Source organism: Gymnoscopelus microlampas, assembly GCF_963454915.1.
Source record: "Gymnoscopelus microlampas genome assembly, chromosome: 3".
NCBI lineage: Eukaryota > Metazoa > Chordata > Actinopteri > Myctophiformes > Myctophidae > Gymnoscopelus > Gymnoscopelus microlampas.
The window spans coordinates 21,514,149-21,530,074 of NC_139940.1; the positions used below are offsets into that span (position 1 = coordinate 21,514,149).

Here is a 15,926-nt window from a genome sequence, read left to right on the forward strand (position 1 = left end):
ATCATTTGTTGAAATTAGATTCACTTCTGATTGAACACTTGGGAGTTCTGATTACATCTACATGTTTAACCACTTGAACCCTAGCGTCCCTACTCGGGTCATAATAGGTGAACATGACCAATTTACAAGCTCACAAGGGGTTGCAATGCATTGTGAGCTTGTGGATCAGCTATTTTTGGAAAATAGATTTGGTGTAGAGGGACAAAAGGAAGAGGCAAAATATAGAGCCCTGGGGGAACCTGGTCACCAACGTATTGGTTTAAATGGGTAACAACTTGATTTAAGTTGCTACCTGAAAGTAACCCCAGATGGCCAACGCAGGCAATTTATTTTTTAAAGGCAAAGGTAAAGACATGACCCTGGCCATGGCACAGTAGATAGACTGACTTAAGTCTACAGTATTCTCTGTATTGAAGAATCCAAATAATTGCAAAGGAACTATACACAAATGTAAATTAAATATGTAATATATGGCAAACATACTCAACTATGGCAAGGATTCTCAAATAACTACATAAACACGGGACCAAAGTGAACCAAAATACAGGACCCCAGGAAAAATACTGTAGCAGGATGGGGATCCAAACAAACTAATAAATACCTACAGTACATATACACAAATACTACCGTCCATAGATTGTCTAGGTAGGATTAGCTAATAAGACACAATGAGTTAATAGCACTTAATTCCAGAGATACAATATAGTGGCATCTAGTGGTACAACCCTGCAAATTGAGTTATTTCACAACAATATGGACCCTTTTATAAAAGCTTTATTGTAAAATGTAGTTATTACATTTAAGTAAACATGATTATAAAAAGAGGGAGTTTAAAATTGAAACCGAGTATAAAAGAAAAAACAAAACACTTAAAAGCTGAAAAACTTACAATTCTATGCAAGACTAGCAAAGCTAGAATTCTGACAAATTCTAGCAAAGCTAGGATCAAATCCATTCAGATGTATTATATTATGTTAAACAATTAAACCCCATGCGGAAAGTAAAAAAACACAATATAAAAACACTAAAGATTACTTGAATGCAATCAGCATCACCACCATCAAACTCCTCTTAAACTAAATCCATTCACACAATGACAAAAAGTAACTAAAACTAAAGTAAAGATTCAAGATAGCTGAAAACTCAACAGGTAATATTTACTCATCATCAAGTAAATGTCATTACATTGCGGTTAATCAACTAGACTTGTAGAAGTGAAATTATTTATATCATAAGGCACTTGTGGCTGCCACAATGTTTTGTAAATTATGAGGCACGCAATAAACAAAATTTCTGCTACTCGCCCTGCAAATAGATATGTACAAATATATATCCAGTATCAATTTGTGATCAGAGTTCCTGTAGAAGATTTCATATATAAAACTTTTTTTTTATCTGCAACAGCAACATGAACAATATTTACAGTCTGAATTACACTGGTCAGTTTAGCAGGACAGGTTGTTCACATCACGTTGCTCTACACCACCAGGCTCTCTCGACTCACAGCGCCGTTCTGTAACAACAACATTTGTGCTGGGTTAGAGTTGGAAAAACAAACTTGGAATGAACACATAAATGACAATTGAATCATGTCAACTGTCTTAAGAGGAAGACACAGCAATTTGTCAGGCCGTTCCTTCTCAAGGCCAATTTATGCTTTTTACGATAACGACAAGTGTTGAATGACACTTCGTACGACAAAAATGTGTCTGTCACAGACAAAGGACCTGAAAAGATTTATGGACATGCACATTTCATATAAGGTTGCATATTCTGCTTGGTTGAGAAGACAAAGTAAGGTCCTGAATTCACTTCCTTGTCACAGCCTATAGTAAGTCGCTCTGAAGACTAGACGTAACTCACCTTGCGCAGGTTACTTTTCTTTGAGGAGGAAACACTCTCGTCTTCAGAGGCGTAAGGTGGGGGCGGCGGTGGCGGGAAGTCGTCACGGCGATTAGGATAGGAGGCGGCCGGGGTCGAAGGGAGGGGTGGGGCTCCACGTGGTGCCCTGCCGCGGTCCGAACGGTCGCTCTCACTGTCCAAGCGCTCGCGGCTCCTGGCCCTCTGCTGCTCGCCCAGTTTCTTTCTCTCCATGGCCTCTCGCAGGAAGCTGTCGTCATAGGCGTCCCGCCCACCTCTGGTGCCGCCGCCACGCTCACGTTCTCGCTCCAGGTCCATCAGGTCGTCACGGCTACGGCTGCGTTTGCCCTGGAGGCCACCTCCGCCTCCGCCTCCTCGCCGCCGGTCGTCAGGGGAGTAGTCACGCCGTCTGCGGTCGTCATGGTCATAGCCGCTGCGTGCACTGCTGCTCCACTCGTCATCCGAACTGAGGTGACAACACAGGGTTGTGGGTCAAACAAGAGGTTGTGCCCTCTAGGAATATTGTTTGAGACACAATCTGGTTCACTATGTCTAACGCAGCAAAACTTGATCTGTTTGATGAAGACAGATCAATAGGTCTAATGTCTGACAAATGTATTTGCAAATAAATATAAGAATACATGAATGTGTATAGTATATGTAGACATCTTAGATTTTTGCCTCTCCTCGACATGTTTTTTTTATCTCGGTTTGATTTTTCTTTTTCTCCTTGCTCTCCCTGCCCCCCCTTCTTTTCTCTTTATCAAAATCACAAAAAATGATTTCACTTAACAAATATAAACCTGTGATGTGACAATAAAGTTGATTCAGAATTGCTCAATTCAGATGGTTTCAGGTATACATACACATGGAGATAGACATCCGGCGTGGGGGAAAACTGAATGAGCTTCTTAGAGTTAGAGTTACATTAAGTTACATCGTACACGATCGTTTGGATCACTTTCAGAGCGATTTTATGGACGATAGAAACATTGACAGCCAAGAAGAATCCATCAGAAGGACATCTGGAACGCAATCATTCTCTCGCCCTCGGAAAGTTGACTTATCATTAGGATATATGAGACTAAAAAGACCAAATCTATGAGCGCACAACACGTCGGAACGCGACACGTTGTTGTGACTGTGAGCTAGATTGGCAATTTTTGGTTTATGTTCCCCCCAGAATATGGAAGCTGGGGTTCAAGTGGTTTATAATCAGAGTCAGATTATCCTTATATCTTATTGCATGAGTCAAGTTTCAGCACAAGCACCATTAAGATCGGAGATCGGTTTCCCTCTCCTGCTCCGTCTGATTACCAAAACGCTCGCCCCAAAACACAGTCGCCCCGGCGGTATTCACCTGGTATTCCTAAACGTAACCTCAGTAAACTATGACTAAACCTAACCTTATTCCTAAACGTAAACTCAGTTAAACGGTGACAAAACATAACCATATTCCTAAACTGAACCTAAGGTAAAACTATGCCTAACCCTAAACTTATTTCTAACCTTATCCTCAGTAAAACAAATACAACAATAAGTTGGTCTGCGATAAAAAAAAAGTGTTTAATCGCCTGGTAGAGACACTATTACAAGATATGATCAATTAAACTTACCATAATATCAAAACCCAACAGCCATTAAGTCATCAATAATGTAATATAGTGAAGTAGTTTAGTAGTTTAGGGACCGGAGTTTTGTGACCGGCAGGTATCGATGCCATTATCGTTTGGTGAAGTGCGCCATTTAATATCATGCAGGATTTACACACTGCTTTAGCTCCGTATTCATTGCCATGTTTTAAACTGTGTTTTCTGTAGGTTTGAAACGAGGATAGGCTAGGGTTTGGCTTGGGTTGTGTGTAAATCCCTGCATGTTGATAACTGCCCACCTCCAAACTGTAATGGTGTTGATACTGTCTCCTGTACTTGGAATTTACTAAAACGTGTTCTATAAACATCATTGATGAATTAATGGCTTTAGTTTTTTGACATCATGATCAGTTTAATTGATCATCTATAGAAAATGTAATATTGTCTCTTACCAGCTAGGCAATTACATTAGATAACCTCGGGCCATTGTGTTGTATTGGATCCTGTCCAGTAAAAGGACAACATTCCAATCAGACTCTTGTTTAATTTGCTAATGTAGCGTTCCTTGTCGAGTGGCAACAAGGTCCTGTGGCTGTGATCTGGCAAGCCATGACACCTGCTTTTTAAATTAGTATACTTTTACAGCATATGAGTTTGAAAACCCCACATCCCACTGTCTATACCACCAGCTGGGGGAAAGCTGTGTTTTCCCCCACGCTGACTCTGCCCCCAGCTATGACACGCTGATGACACTACGCCGTGTGAATGTATTGTAGATTGTGAGTTATAGCAAAGTACTAAATTGTAAATACAGTTCCTTTAAGCACTCAACAAACCACACCCATTCACAATGACGAAATGATACCAAAACCTAGCCCACATCTTTGGTAATGAGTGTCAGACAAGTCCCATCATGTTAAGCCGTGCTTGCTTAGCCCTGCCGTTCTCAATGAGGACCCTAATTTTGACAGGGTTGTTGAAGATGATATACTGTACAAAATGAAGCTTCTACTCTTACAAACTTGCAACCATCTTATAAAAGTATTAGCTACATACCAAATACATATATCAAATCAATGATGTTAATGGAGGAGGAAGAATGTGTTTGCTGCAGAATGTAACTGAAGCTTGCGTCAACAAAAACAAACTCACCCTCTCCTGTGTCTGGGGCTGGGCCCATCGTCACGGCGATGTGGGGGGTGGTCGTCTCGGGGATATCGGCGGACGATTTCATCAAGGTCGTCCATGGAGTGGGCACGGCCGCGGGCCCCCATGTTGCCCCTTGAGGGGCCTCTGTCTCCGTGGCGAGGATAGTCGTCCCGCCGATGGCCCTGCTGGGACACGCTGCTGATGGTGCTCATGGCTTCGTCATGGTCGTAGCCTCTGGTCTGTGGGGGAGGCTGAGGACGACCTCCGCGACCTCTGGGCTCGAGGCCGTCGTGCAGAGAACTCACTTCACTCATAACGTCCACTGGGAGAGGCAGAGAGAGGGAGAGAGATAAGAAGAGAGACAGAGAAGGAAAGAAGGACATAGTGGCTCTCAAAGTGGGGTCTGGGAACCACTTTGAGGGGGTTCCATGGGGTCCCCAGCAAAATGTGTTAATATGCGTCAAAATCAGTTCAACCACTTCAACCCTATTTTATATTTTGGCTATTAGAAAATTGACGATCTACAAGCTCACCTGTGAGCTTGAAGATTGGCTGATTTTGAACACATTTGAAAAATCTTGGAAAGGTTTTTCTTTTCTTTTTTTTAACAACAAAAAAACGTCTCTTTGTCCCCTTGCACAAAATATTTTCAGAAAGGCTGTGACCAAATAGATATATATTTGGGAGTCCTTGACATGAAAATGTTTGAGAACCACTGACTGAGGAGCGAGAAAACAGCTGAAACAGTGAAATGGTGCGGGCACACAGGTACAGCAATGTAAAGCTATCAAACTGGTTTAAGTTCATAATTTGCAGCCACATACTGCGGTTGTACGGCCCAGAGTCGCCGCCCGGTCTGGTTGGGTCCATGTTAGCCAGCTCTCGTTCCATGTAGTAGATGGCACGCGTGGCATTCCCGTCTGGGTCCACCTGGATACGGTACCCACTGCGAGCTGATGGGACAAGGAGAAGGGGGAATTAAATTCATATTGCAACCCTGTGTTTACCAGTAAAAACACAAGCACTACTCCAAGATTTGCATAATTTAAGCTGAATAGACACCACGAGACGAGAGCCCTGTTAAATACTCACACAGGATGTGTCTAATGAGCCAATAAGAGTGTGGGCTGTGACGAAACAACAAAAAACTGAATCTGGACAATCGTTGCTTAACTAACACCACTCAGCCCTTCAAATCACTGCAAGTTAACACACACAATCCAGTCCCTAGTCAAATCAAGCACACAATAATTCTCCAAACAAAAAATAAATGACTATTTCACCTAGTCCAGAAGTTATAAGTTCAACACTTCAACACAAAAAGCAACAAAAGAAAAGCAAATATTTAAACTTAAATAAAGAGTGTTTATTTAATTAATTCCAACACTGGGGATTTTATTGAGCAGGCCTGGGGTGTTTCAGAGTCCTTGAGAGTTAACACTAGATTGGCATCACCATACGAATTCACAAAGTGAAGTAGTCTGGAACTTCTGAGTTCATTTTTGATTTCCAATGGCCGTTATCGAGGGGTGCAGAGCAGACCTAAATGTCTCTTGATGTAAATGGATAGAGCTACAATCAGAGCAACACAATGTGCAGAATCATGAGTCATATTTGCTCAGCACGGCCTAATTTGACAATTTGATCTGATTTTCTTCAACCTGGTGCATTGCGCTGTCAGTCATCATATCAAGCCCACCCAATATAAGAAGAGTAATTGTTGTGATTAGCCTGACTAGATATCGACTTAAATGTGCTGCCTAAAGGGGGTTTCCTGTAAAAAATGAATAAGCAGAAATATTTGCATGGACTGACCAAACAGTTTTGAAAGAAAGTTTGTGATTGTAAAAGCTGTAATACAGGAGCATTCCAGATAGTAGGACAGGTCAGGACAATCAAACTTTGCATTTGACAGTTGCAAATTAACTTTTGTTTTAGCAGGTCAACTGCACTAGATACAAAATACCTTTTGTAACTTACATATTTTGTCTCCGCCAAATGTATTATATTTAGCTTGTAACAAACTCTATTGTATGCTTAAATGCAGATTTTTTATATATTTTTTAATCTGGCAACATCAAGAGTATATTTCTATGTTGTGCGTTTGGTGTAGGTATTTTATTAAACATATACGTAACCTATCATTCTGAATGCATACAATCTACTGACAACAGCTGTCATAAGTGTGTGTGTGTGTGTGTGTGTGTGTGTGTGTGTGTGTGTGTGTGTGCACCATGATCACACTCCAGTTACTGAAACTCTGTCACATATTCTGAACGGCTGCCATGTATATAAGGGAATGTACATTGCTAGGCATGACAGAATTGTTTCCCTATTAGCTAAGGACATAAGTTCATATGTTTCATCATCTGCCAAAATGTATAATGTTCATGCACAATAATGAAAACGATGCCTTTTCAGATGTCATGTTGTTGTTGTTGATGAGGACAGTAGAGAAGTGACCATTTTGGAAGTGGCATGTACATTTGATCACAGCCTGGAAGAGGCATTCCTTATCAAGGTGCTTAAGTACCAACGTCTTAAGGATGCTATCATGCAGCTTGGTTAAAAATGTAAACTGCTTGTGTTCATATTTGGAAGCCTCGGTAATGTCCATAAATCAGTTGTGAGAGGCCTGCAGATTACAGGAATGCCCAAGCCAAAAGCTAAGGCATTGGCAAAATTCTGTTCAATGTCTGTGATAATTGGCAGTCGCCATATATGGAGGAGGCGATGCTTCCTGTACACGTGATCTGTATTCTTGTCGTTGAGTTTTTTCCAAGTTTGTGCATCTACTATTGTTTGTGTTCAAGAATTTATTGTTAAAATGTGAACGCAAATAAAGATGTTAGATGTTAAATGTGTGTGTGTGTGTGTGTGTGTGTGTGTGTGTGTGTGTGTGTGTGTGTGTGTGTGTGTGTGTGTGTGTGTGTGTGTGTGTGTGTGAGAGAGAGAGAGTGGCAGAGAGAGAACAGAGCAAGAGAGAAAGTTTTCGAACTTAACTGGGTGGGACGTATACAACTTTATCAAAAACAAAAACAGCAGCATAATCTGAGTGCGTCGGTGACTGCCGATCTATTTGTATTTAGTTTTAATACTGTTCCTTTGTTGTGTAGGTCTGCAGACAGACTATATTATGGGGGTAAAAATCACCAAAAATAGCTGATCTACAAGTTCACAACGTGCCGTGTTGTGAGCTTGTAGATTGGCTATTTTTGGTGAAGAGATTTGGTGCAGACGGAAAAGGCGGTTAGGCGGTTCAGTTGTGACTGAGGTCTGTTTTACTAAAAGGAAACCGTTACTCTCAAAACCAAAGCTGGAAACCTCAAGTGCTGTCAGTGTTCTACTTATCAGAGTTATCTGAGAATCATAGATTAACAACATAACCCCCCTTTGTGCTGCATGTGTGGTTTCCTTTGAATCACATAAGACTTGGTATGGCAGACATTTCAAAATCACTGAAGGGTTTTGCACTGCAGGTGTGTACATGGCAAGCAGCAGATGATGAAACGTCTCCAACACATCATGTAGGGCCACGCCAGTGGCTTGATGACAGCATCAGTAAAAGTTGCACTGTCACTGGCAAGTCAAGGTTTGAATGCATTCGCAGAATGCTGCGAAGCATTTGAAAGACAGGATGTAGTACTAGTGAAACTTGGGAGTTGTGTATGCATTGTCTCAGCTACTCACTGTGGTCCCCGCCGTTGTCTGGGTCGTGCAACAGAGGCACCTGAGAGCCTTGTCCCACTGCAGAGTCAAAATCACACATGAAAATGAGTCAAACAAGGTTCGAAACCTGAGAAGCTCCTATAGGCAATTACCAAAACTGCTGACCACATCGACCTAAGATGTGTACTAGCTTCCACTCAAAGTCTCAGAGTGTACATTCTTTGTTTTCCGTTTTACTTTCAACCCCAGCCCTTGTGTTCAGCTCTAGGTTTGTGCACTCACCTGAGCTGGCCCCATCATATTCACGGCCATATCCATTCATGGGAGGGTGGCCGTGGCCGCCACCTCCATTGGGCAGTGGAAGCATAGGCATCGCTGGCTGCGACATTCCCCCAGCGTATGCTGGCTGGGCATACATACTGGGGGCATAGAGCGTCGGAGCATAATGACTCGGTATACCTTTCTTCACTGCTTTGCCTGCTTCGTATACTAGGAAAGAAGAAAAAGGTCATGTTATCTCCTGTTGGCAGATCCATTAAGGGAGGGGAAACAGGAAGTAAGCTGATTATGGCATTTTTGTCAATCTGTGTGGATATACACGAGCAATGAAATTCCACATACAAGAACAATGTTAAAGGGAGGTAAAAACAGGATAAAACAGGTATGACATATTCTAAGAGGTTTTTTGAGTCAGGTGAGATTGGTATTAGGGATGGAAAGTTTAAAAAGTCCAATGTACAAAAAATAAATAAACTTAAAAGTCAGGATCCGCATGGGAACAGCATGTGGCCAGACTGTGATGTCAGTCTTCTATGACGTATGACTCCAAACATTTGGGCAAGATTTCAGCCCAATCAGAGCCACATTGACTTCCATTATACATTTTAAGTATTTATGTATAATATATTTAAAAAAGTATAAAACAATGTAGATGTGTGGACGTACTTCTGTGGCCTGAATGCACAGGAAATGTAATAATGTTAATCCTGTGGGATTTATCCAACATATGAATTAAATATTCAATGTTGCTGGTTGCTATGAAATCTATTAACATCAAAACAAGCGGCACATTAACATGTTATGCTTCACTTTCGTTTGAATGCCAGATAAATAGAGGAAGCCACTAGACTGGAAAGAGAAGACTGTTGTGTTCACCTTATAGGCTCTGTCAGTAATGAGATAATGGGTGGCTCCATTCAAGTACTGATATCAGTTGCGCTACATACAAATATGATACAGTTGCTGTGTACAAGGCGTGTGATATGCATTGCAATGTTGATTTGTATAAATATGATGTCACGCTATGTTTAACAGCTAACAATCCCAAGTGTAAATGTTTACAAAACAAAATCTCAAACCACTATCCCTAATTGGTATACATTAGGTGTGTGTATGGGTGTGGGGTGTGTATGCATGTTAGAGGAGGGGTACTTACGTGCTCGTGGGCAACAGCAGCGTTCAGGACAACAGGGGCAGCTGATGTAACAGCAGCAGGTATGTGGACAGCACTGGCACCAGCAAATCCCGATGAGGATCAGAAGCAACAGGAAACCCAAGACCACCAGCACAACCAACAGCCAATCTGCAAGGAGAGAGTGCAAGAGTACAGTAGGTAGAGGGGAGACACATCTCTAGCACCATTACTTCCTCTTGCTATGATTTCCTAAAAAGGAAATTCAGTTGGACATGCTGCACATTCAACTCTTTACTGCACAGTGTTGCCATGCCAACAACTCGTGATTTTGTTTTCTTTTTTCCAAGCCTTTTAGGGAACCTCAATGACAAATGGACAAACACTTTATACCCCAATGCCAGTATACAGTATAAAAGTCCATTCACAATATCAAGGTATTCTTTCTTTGATATTTTGATTTAAGCATTAGCGTGATCTTTTATAAAAGGGAGGACATTTTGTACTTTGACGCAAACCCAAGTTTATAGTTTTCCAACCAACATGCATTAAAATTGATGGCTTCTCTGAAAGGAATTCTGAAACATGGTGTAGCCATTTGTCCTTAATAGAGACAGCAAGCAATAAAGCATACTATGAATAGGACCCACTGATTCATACAGGCATGTTGTCACGTTTTAAATGTGGCCTCTTCATGCAGTGCTTTCATATTCATAACACAAGTCACGAACTGTTCTAAACCGAAACCTTATCTACTAGGTCTAAGTACAAGACCCACACATTAATATTAAGGAGTGGCACTTCTGAGAAACAGATTTTTTGGTCCATGTCATGAATGGAAACTTGTAGTAGCTTATGATAAGTTTATGTCTACAAACTCTCCAATACTGCATGGCCTATTCCTTAAATGTGTTTTGAATTTGATTAGTGTCTATTCTATTGATTACGTTTTTGAATAATCAAGAACTTTTTTAATCATTCGTTTTATTTTTATATATCGAAGTAAAAAATTCAAATAGATTTTTTTATAATTAACTAAATTAACAATTTATCAACAATTAGTCTGGTTAACCACTAAAGCCCTATTTAATACTTTGCCGTACAACAGCGTCGCACAAAAATAGTGAAAATAGCCAATCTGCAAACTCACAAGACACTGCTGTTTTTGCTATAAAAAAAACAACTAAATTTCAGCCCCACCCTCAACTAAATTTATTTACTTTTAAAAAAACAAAACAATTATGGATTATTTTTTAGAATCAATTTAATCCATTAGTTTGTTTAAGTGTTGCACCCCTATGAAGTAGGTGAAACTATGATTAATGAGCTAATGATAATCCAGCTGAATTTCTGGCACATCTTTTGCAATGATCCCAATTGGATTGATAAAAACAAGTGGGGTACACGTGTAGTGTAGTACACAACACAATGCAATGCGCTTTGAGGTTTAGTAAAACCAGACAATCAGGTTTGACCTTCGCAGACTACGGTTTCTCTCAGGGGTGTCTGTTCATGCAGCACACATGAGAGTAACAACACCACCACCACCGAACACAAAAAGAGAATACAGTTATATTTTCAGTTTAACCCTCCTTTAAAATGGTGACTGTTATGGTAGAGTGCAATTGTTCTGCAGAGGAGTGTACAGAAGTGAAACTGATAAGGAACTGTGTAGATGAATGCCCTTGTTGTTACAAGGTACCCAGAGACGGTCTCTGTGCTCAAAGTCAGGCTGTAGTAGCAGCCAATACATTCTAAATGAAAGAAAGAGAGAATGGAAGACAGATACATGGAAAATGAGAGAGGAGTTTTCCACATAGATTGGAGTGGAGGCAATTTTACGTGAAGCTTTTGTTTTGAAAGGAACGTCTAATTACCTACACAACAACATACATGTATGTATTTCAGTTACTACAGATAAATAGTATTTTAATATAGTCTTTTAGACTTAAGATGTAGTATTTAAAAAGAGATTTATATTTTTGGAACATGATATATATGGTAGTAATCTCGAATAGAACCAGCTCAGTGGCCTTGTGGTTAGAGTTTTCGCCCTGAGACTGGGAGGTCGGAGTTCGAGCCCTGGCCGGGTCATACCAAAGACTAAAAATGCTTGGCACTCTGCATCAAGGGTTGGATTGGGACAAGTCCCTGCGACATACTAGCGCCATGTCCAGGGGGTGTATTTGTACATCAAGCTGCCTTGCGCTAAGGAAACAGGAGATATGTACCTGTCCTGCCCTATGGGCCTCAGGGCTCGGCAAGACTTACTTAATATCAAATAGGGCCACTATAATAAACTTGAGTTTCATATACGACATGTTTACTAATGTTATTCCCAAGAAATTGAAACTTATATGTCTGCTATTGGACTAAATATGACTTAACTCTATTAAGGGGCTTGTACTACCTTCCATGACCAGTAAGTCAATGCCAGGCAGGAGGTCAGTAGTATTTGACTTTCTCTCTGTGAAAGAAAGATAAAGCCATAATTACTTAAAGTGCCCCTGTATATCTAGCTGTGCTGCCTACAAATTGTGAAGTGGCACTCAAACCTGTAAACCTCAATGTATTCACCTACATACATTAGCCTGCAGTGTGGCTCAGCTAGCGCAAACACCAAATATGTGACAGAACTAAATCCTGCCGCAAAATCCTACCAGAAATTCACAAATATTAATTGAATGAGGATCATTAAATGTCTATTTTTAAGAAATGTGTTTACATTATATTTTATTTACATAATGTTTTTGTCAAATGTAAGACTTATTGTCTTTGTTGACCTCAGTTTAAAGTCCAAAGAACCCCACCAAAAGGTAATAGTCACAGTAAAAGCAAGGGGATGAGTTTCTTGAACGTAATTTATCCCTGTGGTGATCAGCCTCAGCTCCAAGGCCAGTGCTTTACTCAATGGCACTAGCAGGAGAGTGAGCGAGCGAGCGTGATAATATGAGCTCATGAAGGTACTTACCAAGAACTATTAGCTCTGTATAATCTTCACCATTTCCCGTGAGGTCCTGGGCAGACACCACAGAACAGATATAGACACCACTGTCACCCCATGCTGTCTGGGCAAAGTTTAAATCAGCATCTGTGGGAAACAGAGGAGTGTTTGAACCCACAGCAAATGAAACAATGGCCAATTTGAAGTAGCCCAAGCTATTTCAACAACTGGATTATTCTTCCAACCCATTTCCTCTCCCCTAACCTGCTTCTCATGCATTTTCCATCATCAATCGTCCTTGTCCAACCTTGGAAAGCCAATGCTAGTCTGATTGCATGTTATTTTTAATGCGAGAAACAAATTATGTCCTGCTCCTCTATCCCCAGAACCATAATTACTGTCTCTTGGATGAAGAGATTATGACCCAACATCTCCTGTCACAAGGACTAAACACAAAGTATGTAGAGAGGTATCGGTGTGTGACACATTTCCCCACAGAAGCATAAGTGTTTCTGAGGTAGTGTGTGCTGGTGTAGGTTAAGTGAGGTAATGTGTGCTAGTGTAGGTTTAGTGATTAAAGGGACAGTCCGCCTTTAAAACAGAATTTACTTTGAGCTATTCCAATTATTATGGACAGTTAAGTCCATATCAATATTCTGTAGAGTTAACCTAGACATGGTGTGGTGACTCTGTAGCCACGTTTAGCCCCACAAGATTACTACTACTAAGGTAGTATAATGTGTTGCTAAATGGAATGCCCAGGATCAGCATAGAAGAAACAGTTCAAACAGTGCAGTCTACTTGTCATGGCATATGCATATACAAATTCAAAAAACATTCATACACCTTTAGTAGAACACAATTCAAGGCAGGGTGCAGCGCAATTAATGATGTATAGACTAACCGACCGTATACTATTTATGTAACTAACAAGAATGCACTGTGTAGAGTGCAGACCTCTGCAAAGGCCTAAAATCTCTGGATACTCATTTTAAAGTTTGGTCTGATGGTGGCACTAGAGGAAGCATCGTACGTTTATTCTGTAGGGAGCATGAAAGTGCACAGAAAATTTGTATAAATCCACATCAGCCGCCTTTGATAAAGGCTATGGCTGAAACATCAGGTCTGAAGTGGTAACATTCATTATTTGATGATATCAATAAAACCATGAACAAAAGAGAATATTGATTTCTGCATTTGCAACTCATTTTACTGCTATTTAGTTTATTTCTTGGTCAGCACCACTACTTATAGACTGCCACAGCTTATCTCCAGGTGTTTCCCGAGAGGACCTTCTTCATGAGGATTTATATCACGCTGCCCACAATGCAAGAGCCACTCACTGTTGATGATGCTGAGCTTGCGTCCCTGGTAATCAGGGCCAAGCGTGACGGAACTTCCCTGCTTGGACACCACAGTGCGCACTGTCCTGAGGTTGTCATTACACTCAATGTTGGCATTATAGTTGGGGTTGTTGTTTGCCAAAACGTTCTCTGCACTGCTGGGGTTCAGGGCAGCCTGGATGGGGTCTCGACAATACGACTTGTACCTCCAGGTGACAACGGGCGGCGTCCCAGTGGCGGTTGTCTGGTAATTGCACTGGAGGGTAACAGGCTGAAAAAGAATGACAATGTACCTCTTTGTAGGGCACTGTACAGATATGGCCATGGTAGACCCTGGTGGGAAAGAGAAATAGAGCAGGTTACAATGAGGACAAATACTTTGGTTCGTGTTGTTTCTTAGATTTCCTCAGAATACATCATTTTATAAAGCCCACTGTAATGTAGAGCCTAGGCTATGACATTCCAATATTTGATACAATATAAATTGTGCCATGCCGTCATATTCTCGGTTGGTATACTGAGTGGGTGTAATGATGAGTAATGACACACCTTTGACTTTATTAGAACAACGGCCTGGAGGCAGGCCAGGCACTATAAGTTTTGTGGACTGTTGAGATTCTGAGTAGCACTTTTTAGAACAAATAAATTGTATGTACTACTGAATTATGGTACAGAATGGGGAATACAGACGAGTTGAGAAGTTGGGTGCCCACTTGATAACACTGATCCAGCCAACACCCCACCCCATCTGTAGTAGCCTACCATTTTGAAACATATAGGATGTCATGGGTCTTCACAAAAAAAAAAAAAAAAGACCCTGATCAGGAACTCCCTAATGAACTTAGAATCTGTACCAAATGTTTGTTTTGTTTTCTTGAGTGGGCGCTAGTTTACATCAGGCTAGCCTACTTGATGTTAGCCTGGTAAACCCTCCCTCTGGAAATCTAATTTCCATTTGATCAAATGGAAATGAGATTTCCAGAGGGAGGGTTTACCAGGCTAACTTGATGTACCCACTCACTGTGGGCCCACTCACTGTGGGTAGGCCAACAGAGAGAAGGAAAAACAAAACATAGCCTAATAATAATAATAATAATAACCTGAAAACAAAAACAGAGACATAGGGGAAATTCATGTAATTCTTATTTAATTGAAAGATAATCACCAACAGTATTGGAGGCCGTACAAAGTTTCGAGCTGTGGTATGAAGTACATTTACCCAGTCCTGTAAAAGTGTCATTTTGATGTATTTTCACTTTACTTGAGTATTTCCAATACTTTGACTTCTACTCCACTACATCTCAGAGGCAATTATTGTACTTTTACTCCACTACAATTATTTGAAAATGTTAATTACCAGTTTGTAGATTTAGATGATTATTTGTCTATTTGAAAATAGCCAATCTAGCTTTGTGAGCTTGTAGATCTGCTATTTTCAAAGGATTTTATACATTCGGTACTGATTATACATTCTGCATAATCAGTACTTTTACTTTTGGTACTCTTAACTATATTTTGATGCCAATACTTTTGAACTTTTCCTGGAGCACATTTTGAATACCAGACATTTACGTGTAACAGTCAGAGTATTTCTACATGGTGGTATTGATACTTTTACTCATAGAATGTGAGTAGGCCTACTTCTTCCACCACTGGTTGGAGCACATAGAGCAGCATTATCAACAGGAAGCGGGCCCACCCTTTAGAGAAGAAAAAAAAGAAAAGTCGAGGCCTACCTGCTGCCATCAGGACGGTTACGACCAACGTCCAAAACATTGTAAATCCACTTTTCCTGGGGGTCTGAGCCCACGCAACTATTATAAAACTATCTCAAGAAGTTAACTAAATTCGAAACTTATGTCATTTAATCTTCCATTTTCTCAACCAGGTAACTCCATTTTGTTTTGTGTCTTTGTTTGGCTACTGTCGATAAGACGGGAGAATGGGAGTGTTCTGCC

At 40.7% G+C, this 15,926-nt stretch overlaps 1 protein-coding gene across 2 annotated transcripts; it reads right to left on the reverse strand.

The window, feature by feature from the left end:
* Positions 1 to 756: 756 nt before the first annotated feature.
* lsr (lipolysis stimulated lipoprotein receptor) lies at positions 757 to 15,926 on the reverse strand. 2 transcript variants are annotated; one of them, XM_084051738.1, is made up of 11 exons: positions 15,705 to 15,926; positions 13,969 to 14,301; positions 12,653 to 12,772; positions 12,092 to 12,148; positions 9,706 to 9,852; positions 8,553 to 8,759; positions 8,292 to 8,348; positions 5,426 to 5,554; positions 4,605 to 4,923; positions 1,864 to 2,326; positions 757 to 1,513 (listed from the first exon to the last, which is right to left on the reverse strand). In XM_084051738.1, exons 1-11 carry the CDS (start codon positions 15,742 to 15,744, stop codon positions 1,478 to 1,480), a joined length of 1,908 nt encoding a protein of 635 aa, XP_083907864.1. In that variant the 5' UTR covers positions 15,745 to 15,926; the 3' UTR covers positions 757 to 1,477. The 2 variants fall into 2 exon arrangements, with proteins under 2 accessions (XP_083907864.1, XP_083907865.1); XM_084051739.1 differs by lacking the exon at positions 12,092 to 12,148.